Genomic DNA, 15384 nt, shown 5'->3' on the forward strand with positions numbered 1-15384 from the left:
ATAGATTACAACACTACCTAACTCTAAACAACACCATTAATACAGACCAAAGCGGGTTCACTCCTGGCCGCTCAACTCTAGACAATCTCGCCCGGTTAGAACAGGAGATCAAAATAGGACAACTCAACAAACAATATACTACAGGCATCTTCTTGGACTTCTCAAAAGCATTCGAAATGGTTTGGCACAACGGGCTAATTCAAAAACTTAAAAAAATAAGACTAAAAGGACAAATCGTTAACTACATCCAGGACTTCCTAAATAACAGAAAAATCACAGTTGGTATAGACCAGGTTCTATCGGACCAGTGTCCCCTAGAAAACGGCACTCCCCAGGGCAGCATTCTTAGCCCAACACTCTTTAACATAATGATCAATGACCTCTTCGAGGGCCTATCCCCTAAAATTAAAACATCCAAATTCGCAGATGACGGAGCCCTCTGGATCCCCACAAAAAGTATGTCAACTTCCCCAAATCTACTCCAAAAATCCCTAAATAAAATACAGCAATGGGCAGACAAGTGGGGCTTCTCCCTAAACTCCGAAAAAACTACAGGAATAGTCTTCAAACACCGAAAAATGAAACACGCCACCCCAAATCTTAAATTAAACAATAAACTAATTAAGTTCCAAAAACAAACCAAATTCCTAGGGCTAATCTTCGATGAACACCTAACATGGGAGGCCCACGTTAAAAACTTAACAACTAAATGCAGCAAAGATCTAAACGCACTAAGATGCCTCACCGGCTCCAACTGGGGGGCCTCCAAAGATACTCTACTCTCTCTCTACACATCACTAATTAGGTCTAAATTAGATTACGGATGTGCGATCTATGATACGCTTAGCAATAACCTAACCAAAAAACTAGACTCAATCCAATACCAAGCTCTTAAAATAGTCATACGTTCCCAACATGGCACCTCTCTCACTTCACTTCAGGCCTTAACAGGAGAAATGCCACTAAACCTACGTAGGTTTCTGGGCCTCGTCCCAATCAAACCCTCTCATCCAAAACCTCCTAAACGAAAATATCCGCCCTCGTAACCAGGCTCTAACTAGGAAGCACCCTTTACTTACTCCTATATCTCAACGAATTTTCAACTACCTAAACGAAAAACAAATAGATAACCTCCAACAAAACTGCAAACCATCAAATATATTTACCCCAAAACTAAAAATCCCCAAAATAGACACATCTCTGGCAAACTCAATAAACAAACAAACCGATCCAAACATAGCTAAATCCACCACACTAGCTTACATACACGAAAACTGGCCAAATTGGTGCCACATCTACACAGACGGATCTTCCGATCCGATCACAAATCGCACAGGCTTCGGAGTCCACATAGCACAACCAAATAGGAACACACAATCTTATCGACTCCCAAACAACCAATCCATCTTCACTGCAGAGTTAATGGGCATAGCATCCGCCCTCCATAACCAACATGCTAAAAAACATAAAAAAATCCTAATACTCACAGACTCACTAAGTGGACTACCGGCCCTCCAAAATAAAAACACCAAAAACCGCCCTAAACTCATTAACCAAATACTCAAAAGCGCAAATAACTTAACAGAGGCAGGCAAACAAATAGCATTTATCTGGATCCCAGCCCACGTAGGAATATATGGAAATGAAAACGCTGATCAAGCCGCCAAAAAATCCCTCAAAATTCCTGAAATAAGCCTTAATCTACCAACATCTAAAGCAGAGATCAAAAGCATTAACAAATCACCCAAAAATGGCATAAGACATACCTAAAAACAAACACACAGATAATCAAAATCCTCAAAAAAACTCTAACCAAACCTAAAATCCTCCATCCATCCAAGAAAATTGATAGAATAATCACCAAACTCCAAACAGGTCACACCAAACTAAACAGTCAACTCAAAAAAACAAAAAACACGCAACCGGGAAATGCCCACACTGCCCACACCTGGAAACAATAGAACATGCACTCTTACACTGCAAGCACTACCAAACCCACCGAGCAACACTCCAAACAAATCTAAAACTAGATAAAGCCATAACCCTAGAATCAATCCTAAATCCACATAACAATATAGAAAAATTTAAAGCACTAGGCATATACTTAACTAAAACCAATCTAATGATCCGCATCTAAAAACACTCAACCACACCACATAAACAAACAAACACACACCAACACACTCCCTTAGTACACTACCACACCCCTAGGCATGTATTCCAAATTTTAAAATCTCCAAAACTTATATAAGCAACCACTAAAACCCCCCTCTGGTTGCAACACCTTTATTTTCCCTTCAAAACCACGCTAAATGGCCCGACCGGGCCCGTGTGCGAAATACGCTCCAGTCGGAAAGCGCACGTTAAATCTCCAAACGTAAGTAAGTAAGTAAGGTTTTAGGCAGAAAAGGGGTTTGACTCTCTTACCAAGCAGACCTCTCTCCCACAGCCCAGAGTGTGTACCGACTCTCTGTGGCACCCTCAGTTATTTTCTAAGTATATTGTAAATTGTTAATTGTTCTTGTAAATAAAATTGTGATTAGTCTCCTGTGACTCTGGCTCTTTGCTGACTAATTCCCCAAGAAAACCAGCACGCCATTTGGAAGGTATTGTTCACCCAGAACAGTTCCATGATAATACCTTGACTAATTTTGTCGTATAAATCATAAATTTTGGTAGCCATACTAACCATGAGATTTCCCAGCCTTTTTATACTTGCTCGGTTTACCTGAATGTCTGTATTCGTAACGTTTAATATAGTAAGGCTACGTTCTAGTACATGAATAACCTTTTCCTGGCTATCTCTTAAAGAATTTATGTTCTGCCTAACCCAGTCCTTCTCGTCCTGACTTGCTGTACCAAATAACTGAGATAGGAATGCGCCTACATTCAATCGCGCTCTTTTCTGCCTCTTACATTTTCCTTGCATCTGGGGGACATTCTGCAATTTCCCATACAAAGTCCTAAATTTATTATACATGTCTAGTATTTTTTGGCTCTCTTTCCGTAGTAGAGCCTGAATGCTAGTATGTACATACTGAGTCATGTCCTCATATTTACTCTGTGATATTTCTAATTTGCTCACCGTATTCCTGAAGATATGAATATTGTCTTTAATTTTAAATAGTTGTCGGTCGTAGGGTCTTAGATCCACCATGAATGATATTAACCATGTACTGTATGAAGCGTACACATCGTTCAGGTGTACAAATTTTACCCCCACTAAAGTTTTCCCTGGTCACACAGAATGCAAATACAATGAACCCAATAAGGCTTATCACTGAGAGATATATATTTCTCCCATAACAGGGCTTGATCTCCAGTCGCCAGCAGTGGTTTATTCGGCGTGGTTTATTTTTTTTCACCCAATCTGATTGGCTGGCTGAGTGTGGAGAGTTTTGTCATCGCGTTTTGATTGGCTGGCTAAAAATAATTGACGGCACTATTTTCAGATCGGGGATACCCGAGGTCGTCTGGTACAGGAAATCCCCAGCTGACAAAACATTACCGTAGTGACAATGTTTCCATCTCCGAAAGTTGGTGACCGAGAGAAAATTTGTGGGGGAGGAAGGTGCATGATTTGTGGAGATATATCATAGAATTTCGGCTTCCCAATGTACAAGATTCAGTTGCAGAATGAGAAGAAGGTAACCGAAGCGAGATACCGCATCGATATTACGGGCCCAGGTTAGACATTCCGGTACATTCTTTACTGGGACGTTTCGCGCACGGGATTTATCTCTACTGTCGTTGGATAAGTAGCTCTTCCTCTACATATTTGTTCTTCTAATGACCTAACATCGCCCTCTGATATCCCTTCAGCTATTGCTGCCACTTGCTGCTTCTTAATCCCATAAGCTTTCCCCGTCTCGTTTATAACTTCTATCGTTATCATTCCATCTCTAGGGTAATCCACGGCGCTTGCCATCAATAATCCTGGTTGATTCATAAAAAAAGCTGAGTTATCCAATGGCGATACCAACACACATTTGTGGTGATAACACTGTGATGACAACCCATTTGTCTTGCAATGGCCCTGCATGACATGTCAGCATTTTTCATGCCTATCACTTGCAATCTCACTCCTACTGGAGACGGATGAACAACAACAACTGGCAGAGGGACTTGTCAGTTGTCGTGCATCCTACGAAAATCACGTCCGTCGACGGTCCCCGCCAGAAAAGCATCCTTGGTGCATCCAGTCCAGTCTTTTCAGTGGGACTGCCGTTTAGGACAAAAAGAGAGGAAATCAGCTTCAAACTTGTTCTCTTCCCAACATAGGAGTTTCGTTGCTGAGAGAGCTTTGAAGAGAGGAGGCTCCCATGTTACTATAAGGAGACAAAACTGTTGTTGATTAGAGTCCCAACTCTAGGCCTCCTTGGCAACAGTGTAGATCTGGCCGTTGAAGAGAGCCAAACCAGACCAAGGTTGGCACATCAATTCTGTCTTGATGGACAGATCCCAGGTAGACTGTGTGAGATTGGTTGGTAGGTTGTTTGACGCCACAATCAGCAGTATTCCAGCCATATGATGGCGGTCTGTAAATAATAGAGTCTGGACCTGACAATCCAGTGATTAATATCATGAGCATCAATCCACACAATTGGGATTGATGACATGCATAAACCATCCAGCAAGCATGAGCACCTGATCCCAGTAGCCGCCTCTTACATCAAGCATAGTCGCCTTTTACCGCAAGCATGGGTTGCTGAAGACCTATTCTACCCCGGATCTTCACGGGTCAAGCAAGGCAGAGTGTCTACCGATGGTAATCTTGGGACTTGAATAGACGGCTGGACAGGCTGTTTCATAAAAGCAGTGTCTAATGATCTGGCCACATCACATCACAAATGGTCTCGTTCAAGTTCAAGAGGTTTTATTGTACTCTTGGGAGTGTAACGAGCAGAATCAAATATAAAGCAAAACACGTTACTGGACACATAGGTGAGGTGAGGTGAGGTGAAATTGGGTTTAACGTCGCGTCCAAGATTATTGCACTTATATAGCGACGTGCATGCACGTGTATGTGTGTGGGTGGCTGCTTGTACTAGTCCAGACTGATGCCGATTTATAGTGCTAGCTCACTGAGATAACATGCCGCAGTTTAACATGAATACCCCACTCAGACAGTGTACTGACTCCGAGCCGACCAGTCCTTGTTTTAGCCCCTTAATGCCGAGCGCCAGACAGGGTAACAACAAGTACAATCTTTTAACGTCTTTTTGTATGACACGCCCCGGGATCGAACCCTGGACCTTCCGCTCTCCGGGCGGACGCTCTACCACAAGACCACGGAGGCGGTGACACATAGGTGAACCAAGTGCACAAACAAAACCAGAGTGTGAAGAGCGGCTGGTAGCAAATCATAAAACTCTTCCTTCCAGTACTGTCTGCATTTATAAGGTAGGAAAGCTAAAGCACTGCGTAGCGTCAGGTAAGTATAAAAACATAATGAATGCATGTCACTATTCTACTTTGATAACAAAAAAGAGACAAATTTCAAAAAAGGTTATATTGAATTCCTACACAGTCATGGAATTAGAAAGCTGCACAAACGATAAGCCACCCTAACTGCTAATGCGACATTCAAACATGCACTGAATCTGTGTATATTGGAAATACATTCACTTTCAATCAAAAGATCATAAACAGTTATGTCATTAATCTTGTTACCCCTTCTCTGTAATGCTTTGAGTTAATATCAGCACTATGAGCGCAAATGTACTAATTCTATTTTATTTTATGCAGGATTCAAAGTGACACTTTGCTATGATTTATCACCATTGTGCCTGTTTACAGCATAACTAAACCAACGCAACAGTTTGTGTATGTTCACACATGATTCCATAAAATATATCCCACCTGCAAACTGTGACAGTGTGATGGTATTTGACACTGTGGTACCAACAGTACATCTCCATGTCCCACTGTCTCTGCTGGAATCTGGTGATGCGATGTCTAGAGTCAGGATCCTGGATGTACTGTCCAGACTCACTGAGTATCCAGGAGAAGAACAGCTGCCTGATGATGTGCAACCTCCCTGGTTAGATCTACCCTTTAAGAAGAGGACAGTTGAAGTGATAGCCGCATCTAGTGTACAGGTGATGCTGAAACTGACACCCTCCACAGGAACACGTCTGTTGGTGGCAAGAAGTGGAGCTGACTCTGAAACAATATAACGTGTAGATAATGAAAATATTTTCAAGTGTGACGGGCACTGTTAATGTTTCTTATCTTTATATGTTCCAACACTGTTGAGTGAAGCCCCTACCAAACCTTTTGTGTTTTGCACAATTAAGCATACAAGTGTCAACCTCTAAATCTAAATACAGACAGATTAAGCTCTACAATGATACAGAAGGAAATTTTCATGAAAATATGTTCCTTTATGCTTAGATTCAGGTGGAAAAAAACAATTATGCGGAATATTTTGTTCTCTGCACTATTAATTTTAAAGAATTCTTACGAAATCCTTGTTTATCTGTGACATCTTCCAACTGGTGACATTTTAGTAAACTTGACTAGTGATGATGAATTTTAATATTCATGTTATTATAGTTTATCAAATTGTAAATAAATTTTCAATAAATTTGTGCTACACTCTCTCAATAAATATATTGACTGTGTGCTCATGGAATTCAGAGAGAGATATGATTTTTTACCTTGATGTTTTTGCAATAAGCGAAAATGTCTTCAAAGTCCACAGTTTGTTTAATAAAATCTGTCAACGTTTTCTTTTATTGAACACAATATTTTAACTGTATTGTTGTAAATAATCTAGCCTGCTGCATATGTAACTTAAACATATATATGTATGATCTTCATATACCATGGTCTGTGGCGAGAAAAGCAAATAAAGTATGTCTTATGACCTCTATTATCCCTGCTGACGCTATCATAATGTTCCATTTCAGTCTGCCACAACAAGCGTGAATAAGCATTATGCATATGTTGATAAACCACACAGACGCATATATACATTTTGTAGATATGTAACTTTCTTGTTAATTGTGGATACACTGGGCACACATACATAACAAAACCCCGTGTCCGATGAATTGGTGCCTTGATATGCAACAAGGAGTCTTGTTTATTTCCAGATCATCTTGATCATCGTTTACTCCTACTTCATGCATAGTTAGAGGCAAGATCAAAGGCGCCGCCCAGCATTTATTAGACAACAAACAGGGTTGTCCGTTTCACTTTGAACCAGCATCCCCACCCTGTCGGTAGGGGTTATCTAATCGGTGAGCACATAACTGTGTCCAGTCTCAGTGTCAAATGGTTTTGTGATAGTTGTGCAAATATTTGTTGTATACCGTATATTTTCATTACTAACTATCTCTATTTGCTAAAAGAAAACGGATATTACCAACAGTAAGTCAGACAACTGAAAGATCCACTGCCTGCTACATTCCATATACAGGCTAAATGTTCCTGTTTGTGTGTACTGGACGTAACATCCGAAGACTAATAAAGTCACTTTTAAGACACAGACTATGGAGCCGAAAGATAATATGTCCAGAAAGCATCTGCTGTGTATAAGAAGATGTCTGTGACCTGAAATGTTAGAATGTTAGATCGCGAGGACGAAACCTTAAAGTAGATACATGAAAGTTGGGACACTGGCTGTGTAACAAGACATGTGGTTTGAAATCAGTCGCTGACATGAAAGATGAGGTTAATTAAACACACAATTTTGCTTTCTTATGAAGCATTATGAGAATTGGGGAGCCAATACGCATGTATTACACGCATTCACAAACGGGAGATATAGTATATGTTTTAATTGATCTGAACACATGTATATCAACAATAAGGAAATGAACAAGTCCATGGAAAATGCTTTGTTGCACATTATTGTTTTGTTTTTCTTTCACTTTGACATATTATATCATGACAGAGTAAGAAAAAGTTTGGGATTCCTTAGGGAATGAGCCTGTTGAATGTTAACCTGTGAGATTTGTCAAATCTATCATGGATTTGACACTATCAACAGGTTCAGCCATTTCCAATTTCCTCCACAAGTTACTGGAAACGTTCAGGAAAATATTTCATTTCTCTTATAATCCCATCAGTCATGCATGCAATACTTAGTGAGATCAAACTTTAGAACTCTGTGTATTTTCTTAAGTTTCATACCTAACGATAGATATAACTGGAGATTTCTGTAGTGAACTTTATATTTTGTCTTATCCATCAAATTTGGTACGAGTTTTTCTACGTTAGCTAACCTTGCATCAAGAAGTGTTGATATTCCGACATCCAATCTTTATTCACCATTAATCTTTCAGGAGCTAGCTGATAACTGTTATGGTCTTTATGTAACGAATCTGGATATTCTAGGTCAACTTCTAGTATGTACCCTTTATTCTCATTGATATTATTCACATCAATATCATTGACCCACTCAAAACCACCCGTGGGTAAAGGTTGACTCATAGCCTTTCTGTACAAATTGTTAGCATCGAGATATAATATATGCGTGTCGGGTTTACTCGGATCGTATCCTTCCACTAATTTATTATTAGCCTTAGAATACCTTTTCGCTGCCATCGATATACCCCCTCTTAATCCTTTCTCAATAAACAAGTGCATATCGTAATCTGTGAGTAGTTTTAGTTCTACACCGGTCTTCTTCAACAATACATCCCATGATAGTCCGGGACTGGAATAGTACCATGCAGGATCCAAAACGTATTGTTTTAAACATGTCTTTCTAAATATCTCGAATATATCGGTGAGTAACAGTACATCGGTTTTTAAGTACAGATCGTGATAGTCGCCTAAATCATTACAACCTAATTTATCCCTCACCGCCATAGCGTGTTCATAATCGGCATCGGTTATTACACATTCTGTTAAGTTACTATAGAATGATTCAAAGGGTGTAATTTAGTTTCGTCGAATCTAGACCAATCATCCATATATTTGTAAGGATATACACCTTTTCTCAGCAACAAATGACGAGTTATCTTATCGGTATATTGATTTGTTATCGCAAAGTCATCGGGATTGTTCGCATTAGCTAAATTGTCCAGGGAAGATAACAGAAACTGTACGGAGTCTATGAATCTAAGCCCATTACTTTGCTTTATTCTGGCCTTCCCATCCTTGTCCCTATAATGTATAGTTTTAGTCAACGAGAATGATATGTATTTTTAGATATTATTAGGAATGCACGTTAAACCACCGTCGGTCTTTGAGATAGCTTGCATAATGAGATGTGAATCGTATCCCCTAAGGTTATGAAACACAACGGGGATGGGTATTGCTTGAGAATTCATTTTTAGTTTCAAGTTACACTCATTATGCGCGGCTCCCCGATAATTACCCGTGACGTGGCAATGATCTCTTACGGAATCCCCATTCAGGGATTTATTACAAACATGACAACTCGTTGACTTCTTAAAGGCCCTCCAATTATCCATCGTCATACACATGGGTTTCTTACGCGATAAATTTTCCCTGATTATTCTCTCTTCATTTTGTAGATATTCTAGGAACTTTCCCGCTGCATCGGGACCTCTGTAAATCACGGGCGGGTTTGTTTTCCCATCATACCTTACAACTATATATCCAAACCCACAAGGAATATGTTCTTGAGTTTTGTACGTAAAACTACTACCTTGATTATTATCTTGATTATTTTCTATAGGTTTGATAAGCGCTTCGAAGTCGGAGTAAATTACGTACGCTACTGGCATTTGATTACAAATTGATGTTCAAATTTTAATATATTTTTCCCTCTTTAGGCATATCGATCCTGATAGCAGTCTGCCCAACACCTCTGCAGTCTTCTTTATGCGCTTCTAATAGATCTTGTCCGCTGTACCCATGTAGGCATCTTTCACAGAAATATTCTTTCCTTATGGGTTGTTTGATCGTATAATAGTCTGCTTAAACTCTTTATCCATGTATAATGATATTTTCCATCTTTTTCGATTAGAAATGAATAGATTCTGGGGATATGTTCTGGTGCGGAGCTTATCCTGTGAACAACTATTCCTTTAGAAGAATGTCCGAAAACATTTATAGCTAAATTATTTTGCTTTTCCACCTTATCAATTTGTGATATTGGTGTAGGTTCGTCTATACCATCGAAGTTGAGTCCATCGTTTTGGGGATAGCTTGAAGGTCTATCCGGATGATTGTCCGTGGGGAACAATACAGATCTTATCATCATTCTTAAACAGTCATCGGATTTATTTTTTACATTAATTATGGCTTTTTTGTTTTTATAATACGGGGTAAATCTATATAAGATCCACCTTTGAAGGGCATATAATTTGCTATATCTAAATATAAACTATCGATTTTATCCACACCCCAACCCGAACCTCTATTAGTCCAACGTTCTAAAGTTTCCTGTATCCTCTGAATTGATGTATCTAATAATGTGTTTATAGTATCGGATTCGGTTATAACTTCTTGATTGCTTCGGAAATATGGTTCGGTATTTCGGTGCTATCGTCTGCGCTACGTTTACTCAATGACATTTTAATCGTCAGCTGGTATTTTATACTATGTAAATCATCTAATTCCTCGTTAAGTTTACTCGCTATGATGGGCTTAACATCATAGACATCCAGGTTGGAATTAATATCCATCTTTCAACCTCTTAGATATTTACCAACGCCGGCGGATGTGGGTACAAATTTTAATTCTTGTTGTATTTTATCAACATCGTCAGGTTGTTTTTTATCAACATCATTAGGTTGATTATTATCAACATTATTATCAACATCTAGTAAAGCAATCAATTCAGCTTTTCTCATTCGAGAATAACCTCTCAGCCCACTGTTTTTTACTTGCGCTTTGAGTTCTCTAACAGTCTGGGGTTTGTTGTATTCCAAACCGAGTAAACCGATCAATTCAGCTTTTCTCATTCGAGAATATCCATGTAGACCACGCTGTTTTGCCATAGCCTTCAACTCTCTGACAAATACCATTGTGACCATGGTATATACAAAATGATTCATTTGTCTAAATGGTTATTTTTCATATATAAAAACATATTCTCCCCAACCTATTCCTCTCATTGATGTAATCTTTCTTCCTAGCGTAAATAATCTGCTTCCTGACCTTATCAGCACTGTGACTCTTACATAAACTGTAACTACATTTGACTCCAATCACACATACAGAACAAACATAATTTTTAAATCCCTTTCGTATATTATAAGCGTGGGCGCCACAGTAAATACCCACAGATGGCTTCTGACATTGAATCGATTTCCCCATGAGTGTATATTTACATAGATTCGTGGTTATACACATATCATATCATTTGTCTAAAAGGTAAATCTCCACATCTACACTGGTGAGACAAGGCTATTTATGGATTAAGCAGTCAGCCAGTCAACGCTATTTATAGATTAGCAGTGATGGTGATTTATTGATCAGCTGTCACTCTGACTCACCTAACTAGGTCATGGTTTATGCGTAGTTATTGTGTAGCTATAAATAGCCAGAGCAGTCAACCGATTATGATGAATTTTACCTCGCAGTCTTTATGAGCCTCTGACGGTGTATAAAACTGACTCATTGTTGGTCTCGGTATTGGGTCAATTTTTTTCCCATAAACGAGGAAGTATTCGTGCATGGCAGATTCGACATCCTTAAATGTTTGAATTGAATGTGCCTCCCTACGCAGTTCTTCATGAATAAAATCTCTCCATTCTCTGCCACGCCCATTGTGACTGAGCTTTTTCGAGTTGTTCTAAAGCTTTATTATGTCGTTTACGCTCCTCTTCAACTTCTTTAGCGTTTGATTCTCTCATACTAGAAAATAAAAAATTACTCCCCGAAAAAGCTAGAACATTAACAGTAGCTCCACCGACCATCATCGCAATTGATGCCATATAAAATATTCAAATGTTCAATAATATAAAATATTGAAATGTTTAATTACTTCATTATGTCTTACGGGATAAGCCCTTGTTTGATGAGCATATCTTTCGTTGCCATTGCTAATCCAATATCAAGAATGGCCATACCGATATCATAACCATTAAAATCTAGCTTGGGAGGTGTGGCTTTAGTAATCATTTTAGCCATATGGGCATAGCGATCTTAATTTACCTCCGAAAAGAGTCTGAATAAAAGAACTGGTTCTTATGAGATTGTTCCTGGAAATGTTTTCCTTGTGCTGCCTGTGTTAGTGTTTACACTTTAAGTTCCTTATTGTTTGAGCTGTATTTTTGTATGTAACATTCCTGTTAAGTATACTGTTGCAGCATGAGAATTGGAAGTTAGCAAGTTACTGTGTTGGACAGAGTGGTATGACCTCCGCAGCACTAAATTGAGGTTCGGAGGTAAATTAAGATCTTCTCGTGTCATTCTGTCAGACACCCAGGATACATCCAAATATCAAATGGGAGTTGATAAATCGTAGAGGAATGCGATACCAAGTCCGATATGCGGGTGTCTCGAAAAGAGAAGGGGTCCTAGGTGAGCTTCTCAATTCAGGATTTCCATGTCAGAAGAACAATGACAGGGAAAGTGAAGAAAAAGAAAACAACAAAAAGTAAACAATAGAACTGCACGTAAGGAAGTGTGACAACCATATAGGTATATGATATACGGAGGATATGTAGATCGAAGGTTATGATAACAAGTTGGTTTTAGTCCCAAGTTATAGTGTCATGTGTCAAAGCAAATGGGTACCCAGATAGGAAATCAAGGAAGATAATGAAAAGTCGTAGAGGTAACATGCATACGAAGATATGAAATGATGAAAAGGACGTAGAGGTAACATGCCTACGTAGATATGAAATGATAGTAAGTCGTAGAGGTCACATGCCTACGCTGTCAAGCCGTGCAGGAGACATGCCAACGTAGTAATTATGTCGACAGGGACGTAGAGGAGACATGCCTACGTTATTTGAATATAAACACATAGATGAGGAAATGCCTATGCTGTTTCAAAGCTTCAAAGATCAAGTCTAGAGATGCCTGACAGTCTCTAGTGGTGAGGTAGATATGTTTCTACCTCAAGTTGCTGTGTATATTGAGGACAGTCGAAAGACTAACGATGAATTCACTCGGGACGAAGGACAGAGGGTCGATTTGTCTCGTAGCCTGGGGGAAGACCTATAAATCGGTCGTGGTGTGTAGATGATTGGCCAATCATACCTGTAATATGTTCAGAAAGTTTTGCCGAGTCAGAAGGCTCCTGTTCAGGAGAAGAGATGTGTTGTCGATGATTCAGACATATGATACAGTACTGCGCAAAGAAGATTGACACGGATTCAACCATGTGAGTTAGAAAGAAAATACAACTGATAATTAATGGGACTTAATTGACGCTAGAATTTAAGGTAGTTACATAACAAGGCCTTTAGCTCTATCAATATTCAACTGACCCACAAGTACAACATATTGTTGACACATGAATTGAGACTGTATGAGCATAGCACTGTGTTCTGCGGTTTCCTTAATGTTGGTAGACATTATTTATGTGAAGTTAGTGTGTTGTATGGTACATTGATGACGATCAATTGGGATTGTTGGATATTGTTTTCACTTAGGGAAGATATGTCTTCATAGGGATAACAGCAGGAACTGAGATCAGATTTAATATCTGTAGGCTTACAAAGGCATAAGCAAATTATTCTTCTTTGTAAAATTTTCAGGTTTGATATTTTTTTTGGTAGGTGCAGATTGGTAGAAATAAAACATCTTCTCAGCACTTTAATTTCATGTATATATATATAGACATATGAGCATTTTCCTTCAGGCAAAAAATCACAATAGTATCACAACACCAATAACCAACTGATGATCAGTTTCAAAGTTCTGTGTATCTAATATATAATCTTACTATTCAGTATCATCAACATGTTCCATGTCCGTATGTTCTAGAACATCTTCAACTTACTCTGACTCTTATGGTCTCGATCCAATGGGAAAAGTTCTCCATCTCAAATAATCAAAAATGTCCCGGAAGTTTATAAAGAAATGATTCTCTCCATCATCTTATAGAATGAGGTTGCTCATTCCTACATGTATGACAGTGAAATCTTTGACAATCCAATCTCTGATGTCCAAAAAGGGTTAATTGTCCAAAAATTCAGTCATTTGTAAATCAATTAGGAAATAACTGTAAATTCATGTATTACACTCCATGAAGTCCTCTTTAACTGAAGATTACAACAGTTTGTTCTTATAATATCTCAAGTAAATGTTGAAATTTCGCTTCAGCATCTATACACAGTAAACAAACAACATCTCATCTGACTCAACAATCACAATAGGTTTTTTTTTTTTTTTTTTGAATATCAAAACAACATCAACTTATCATAAAGTCACTGGACTTGCATCTATATAGAATATTGTCAAATGTCTCATTGGGCAGTGATCGCACGTGCAATCTATCAACAAATATTCAAGTTATCAAACATGCCACAACATATATATTCCTAATGGTAAAACTCTTCACAAGTGTTATTGTAGAAGACTGCGGCATCTACCAATACAGTATCCGTTTTCAAACATCAATGAACTCCTGAGATGCAATGCAATGCACCATATACAACATCCTGGTAACATATAACGGATAGATTTTCTCTCATGAAATTCAGCATATGTTTTTCTCATATGGTAGGTGTACCCATTCATATATATTATAAAAAAATGCATATAGGTCAGCACAAAAACATAAAACATGTAGTAAAAGTAACATCTTGAATACAGTATAACATCAACATTTATACAAGAGGACACTAGTATGTCTGAGATCACTTAAATTTCTAAAACTGTGACATTTCAATGCTCTCCTTATTTTGATAGAGTCCGCCTTAAATGTCGGAAAGGTATCAACTCGGGTGATAGTACATTTTCTAACAACTTATATAATAATGTGCTCAACTGATTAATCTTCCTTTCAACCATAGTAGCAAAATGTAACTCCTTTGCAACAAGTTGTATTCAATATGCATACATGGCCTGAAACCATCGTATCCTACCATCCTCTCTCTACCTTTATTAGTTCAGGCAATTCATTATGATTTGCAATTATACCTTGCTTCAAACCGTCCACTCTGTCATTGGCCTTAGACATGTACGAACCCATGTAATTAAAAGCTGCTTCTTCAGCTCTCATTCTGTTTGATAAGATATTGATATGTTGACGGATTATGTTCACATCACTGTCACGGCGGTACCAAATAAATTGGGTGAGAATTCACCAATAAAAGGTAGCAATACTCTCTTGGAGCAAGTCTGAGAACCAACAATTTGACCTTGAAGAATAATGTTCCTGATCAAAGTAACCCCTTCTAACATGTCTTCGAAAGTGTCGTCATGTATGCGATAAATAAAATTCAATACAGCCCTCATATTCTCATCACAGTACGTATGATTCGCCTGAAGACTTATATT

At 38.6% G+C, this 15384-nt stretch overlaps 1 protein-coding gene across 1 annotated transcript in view; it reads right to left on the reverse strand.

Annotated features, from left to right (window-relative positions):
* The window catches only part of LOC139441721 (mucin-3A-like), a 193036-nt gene extending 185027 nt beyond the window's left edge, over positions 1–8009 (reverse strand). The window contains exons 1-2 of the mRNA XM_071222515.1: positions 7955–8009; positions 5863–6165 (exon numbers count right to left, since the gene is read on the reverse strand). Coding sequence (XP_071078616.1) covers positions 5863–6165; positions 7955–8009 — 358 coding nt within the window. The remainder of the gene's footprint in view (positions 1–5862; positions 6166–7954) is intronic.
* Between the last annotated feature and the right edge of the window lie 7375 nt (positions 8010–15384).

The sequence above is a fragment of the Haliotis cracherodii genome, unplaced genomic scaffold, assembly GCF_022045235.1.
Source record: "Haliotis cracherodii isolate W230 unplaced genomic scaffold, xgHalCrac1.p SCAF_43, whole genome shotgun sequence".
Classification (NCBI taxonomy): domain Eukaryota; kingdom Metazoa; phylum Mollusca; class Gastropoda; order Lepetellida; family Haliotidae; genus Haliotis; species Haliotis cracherodii.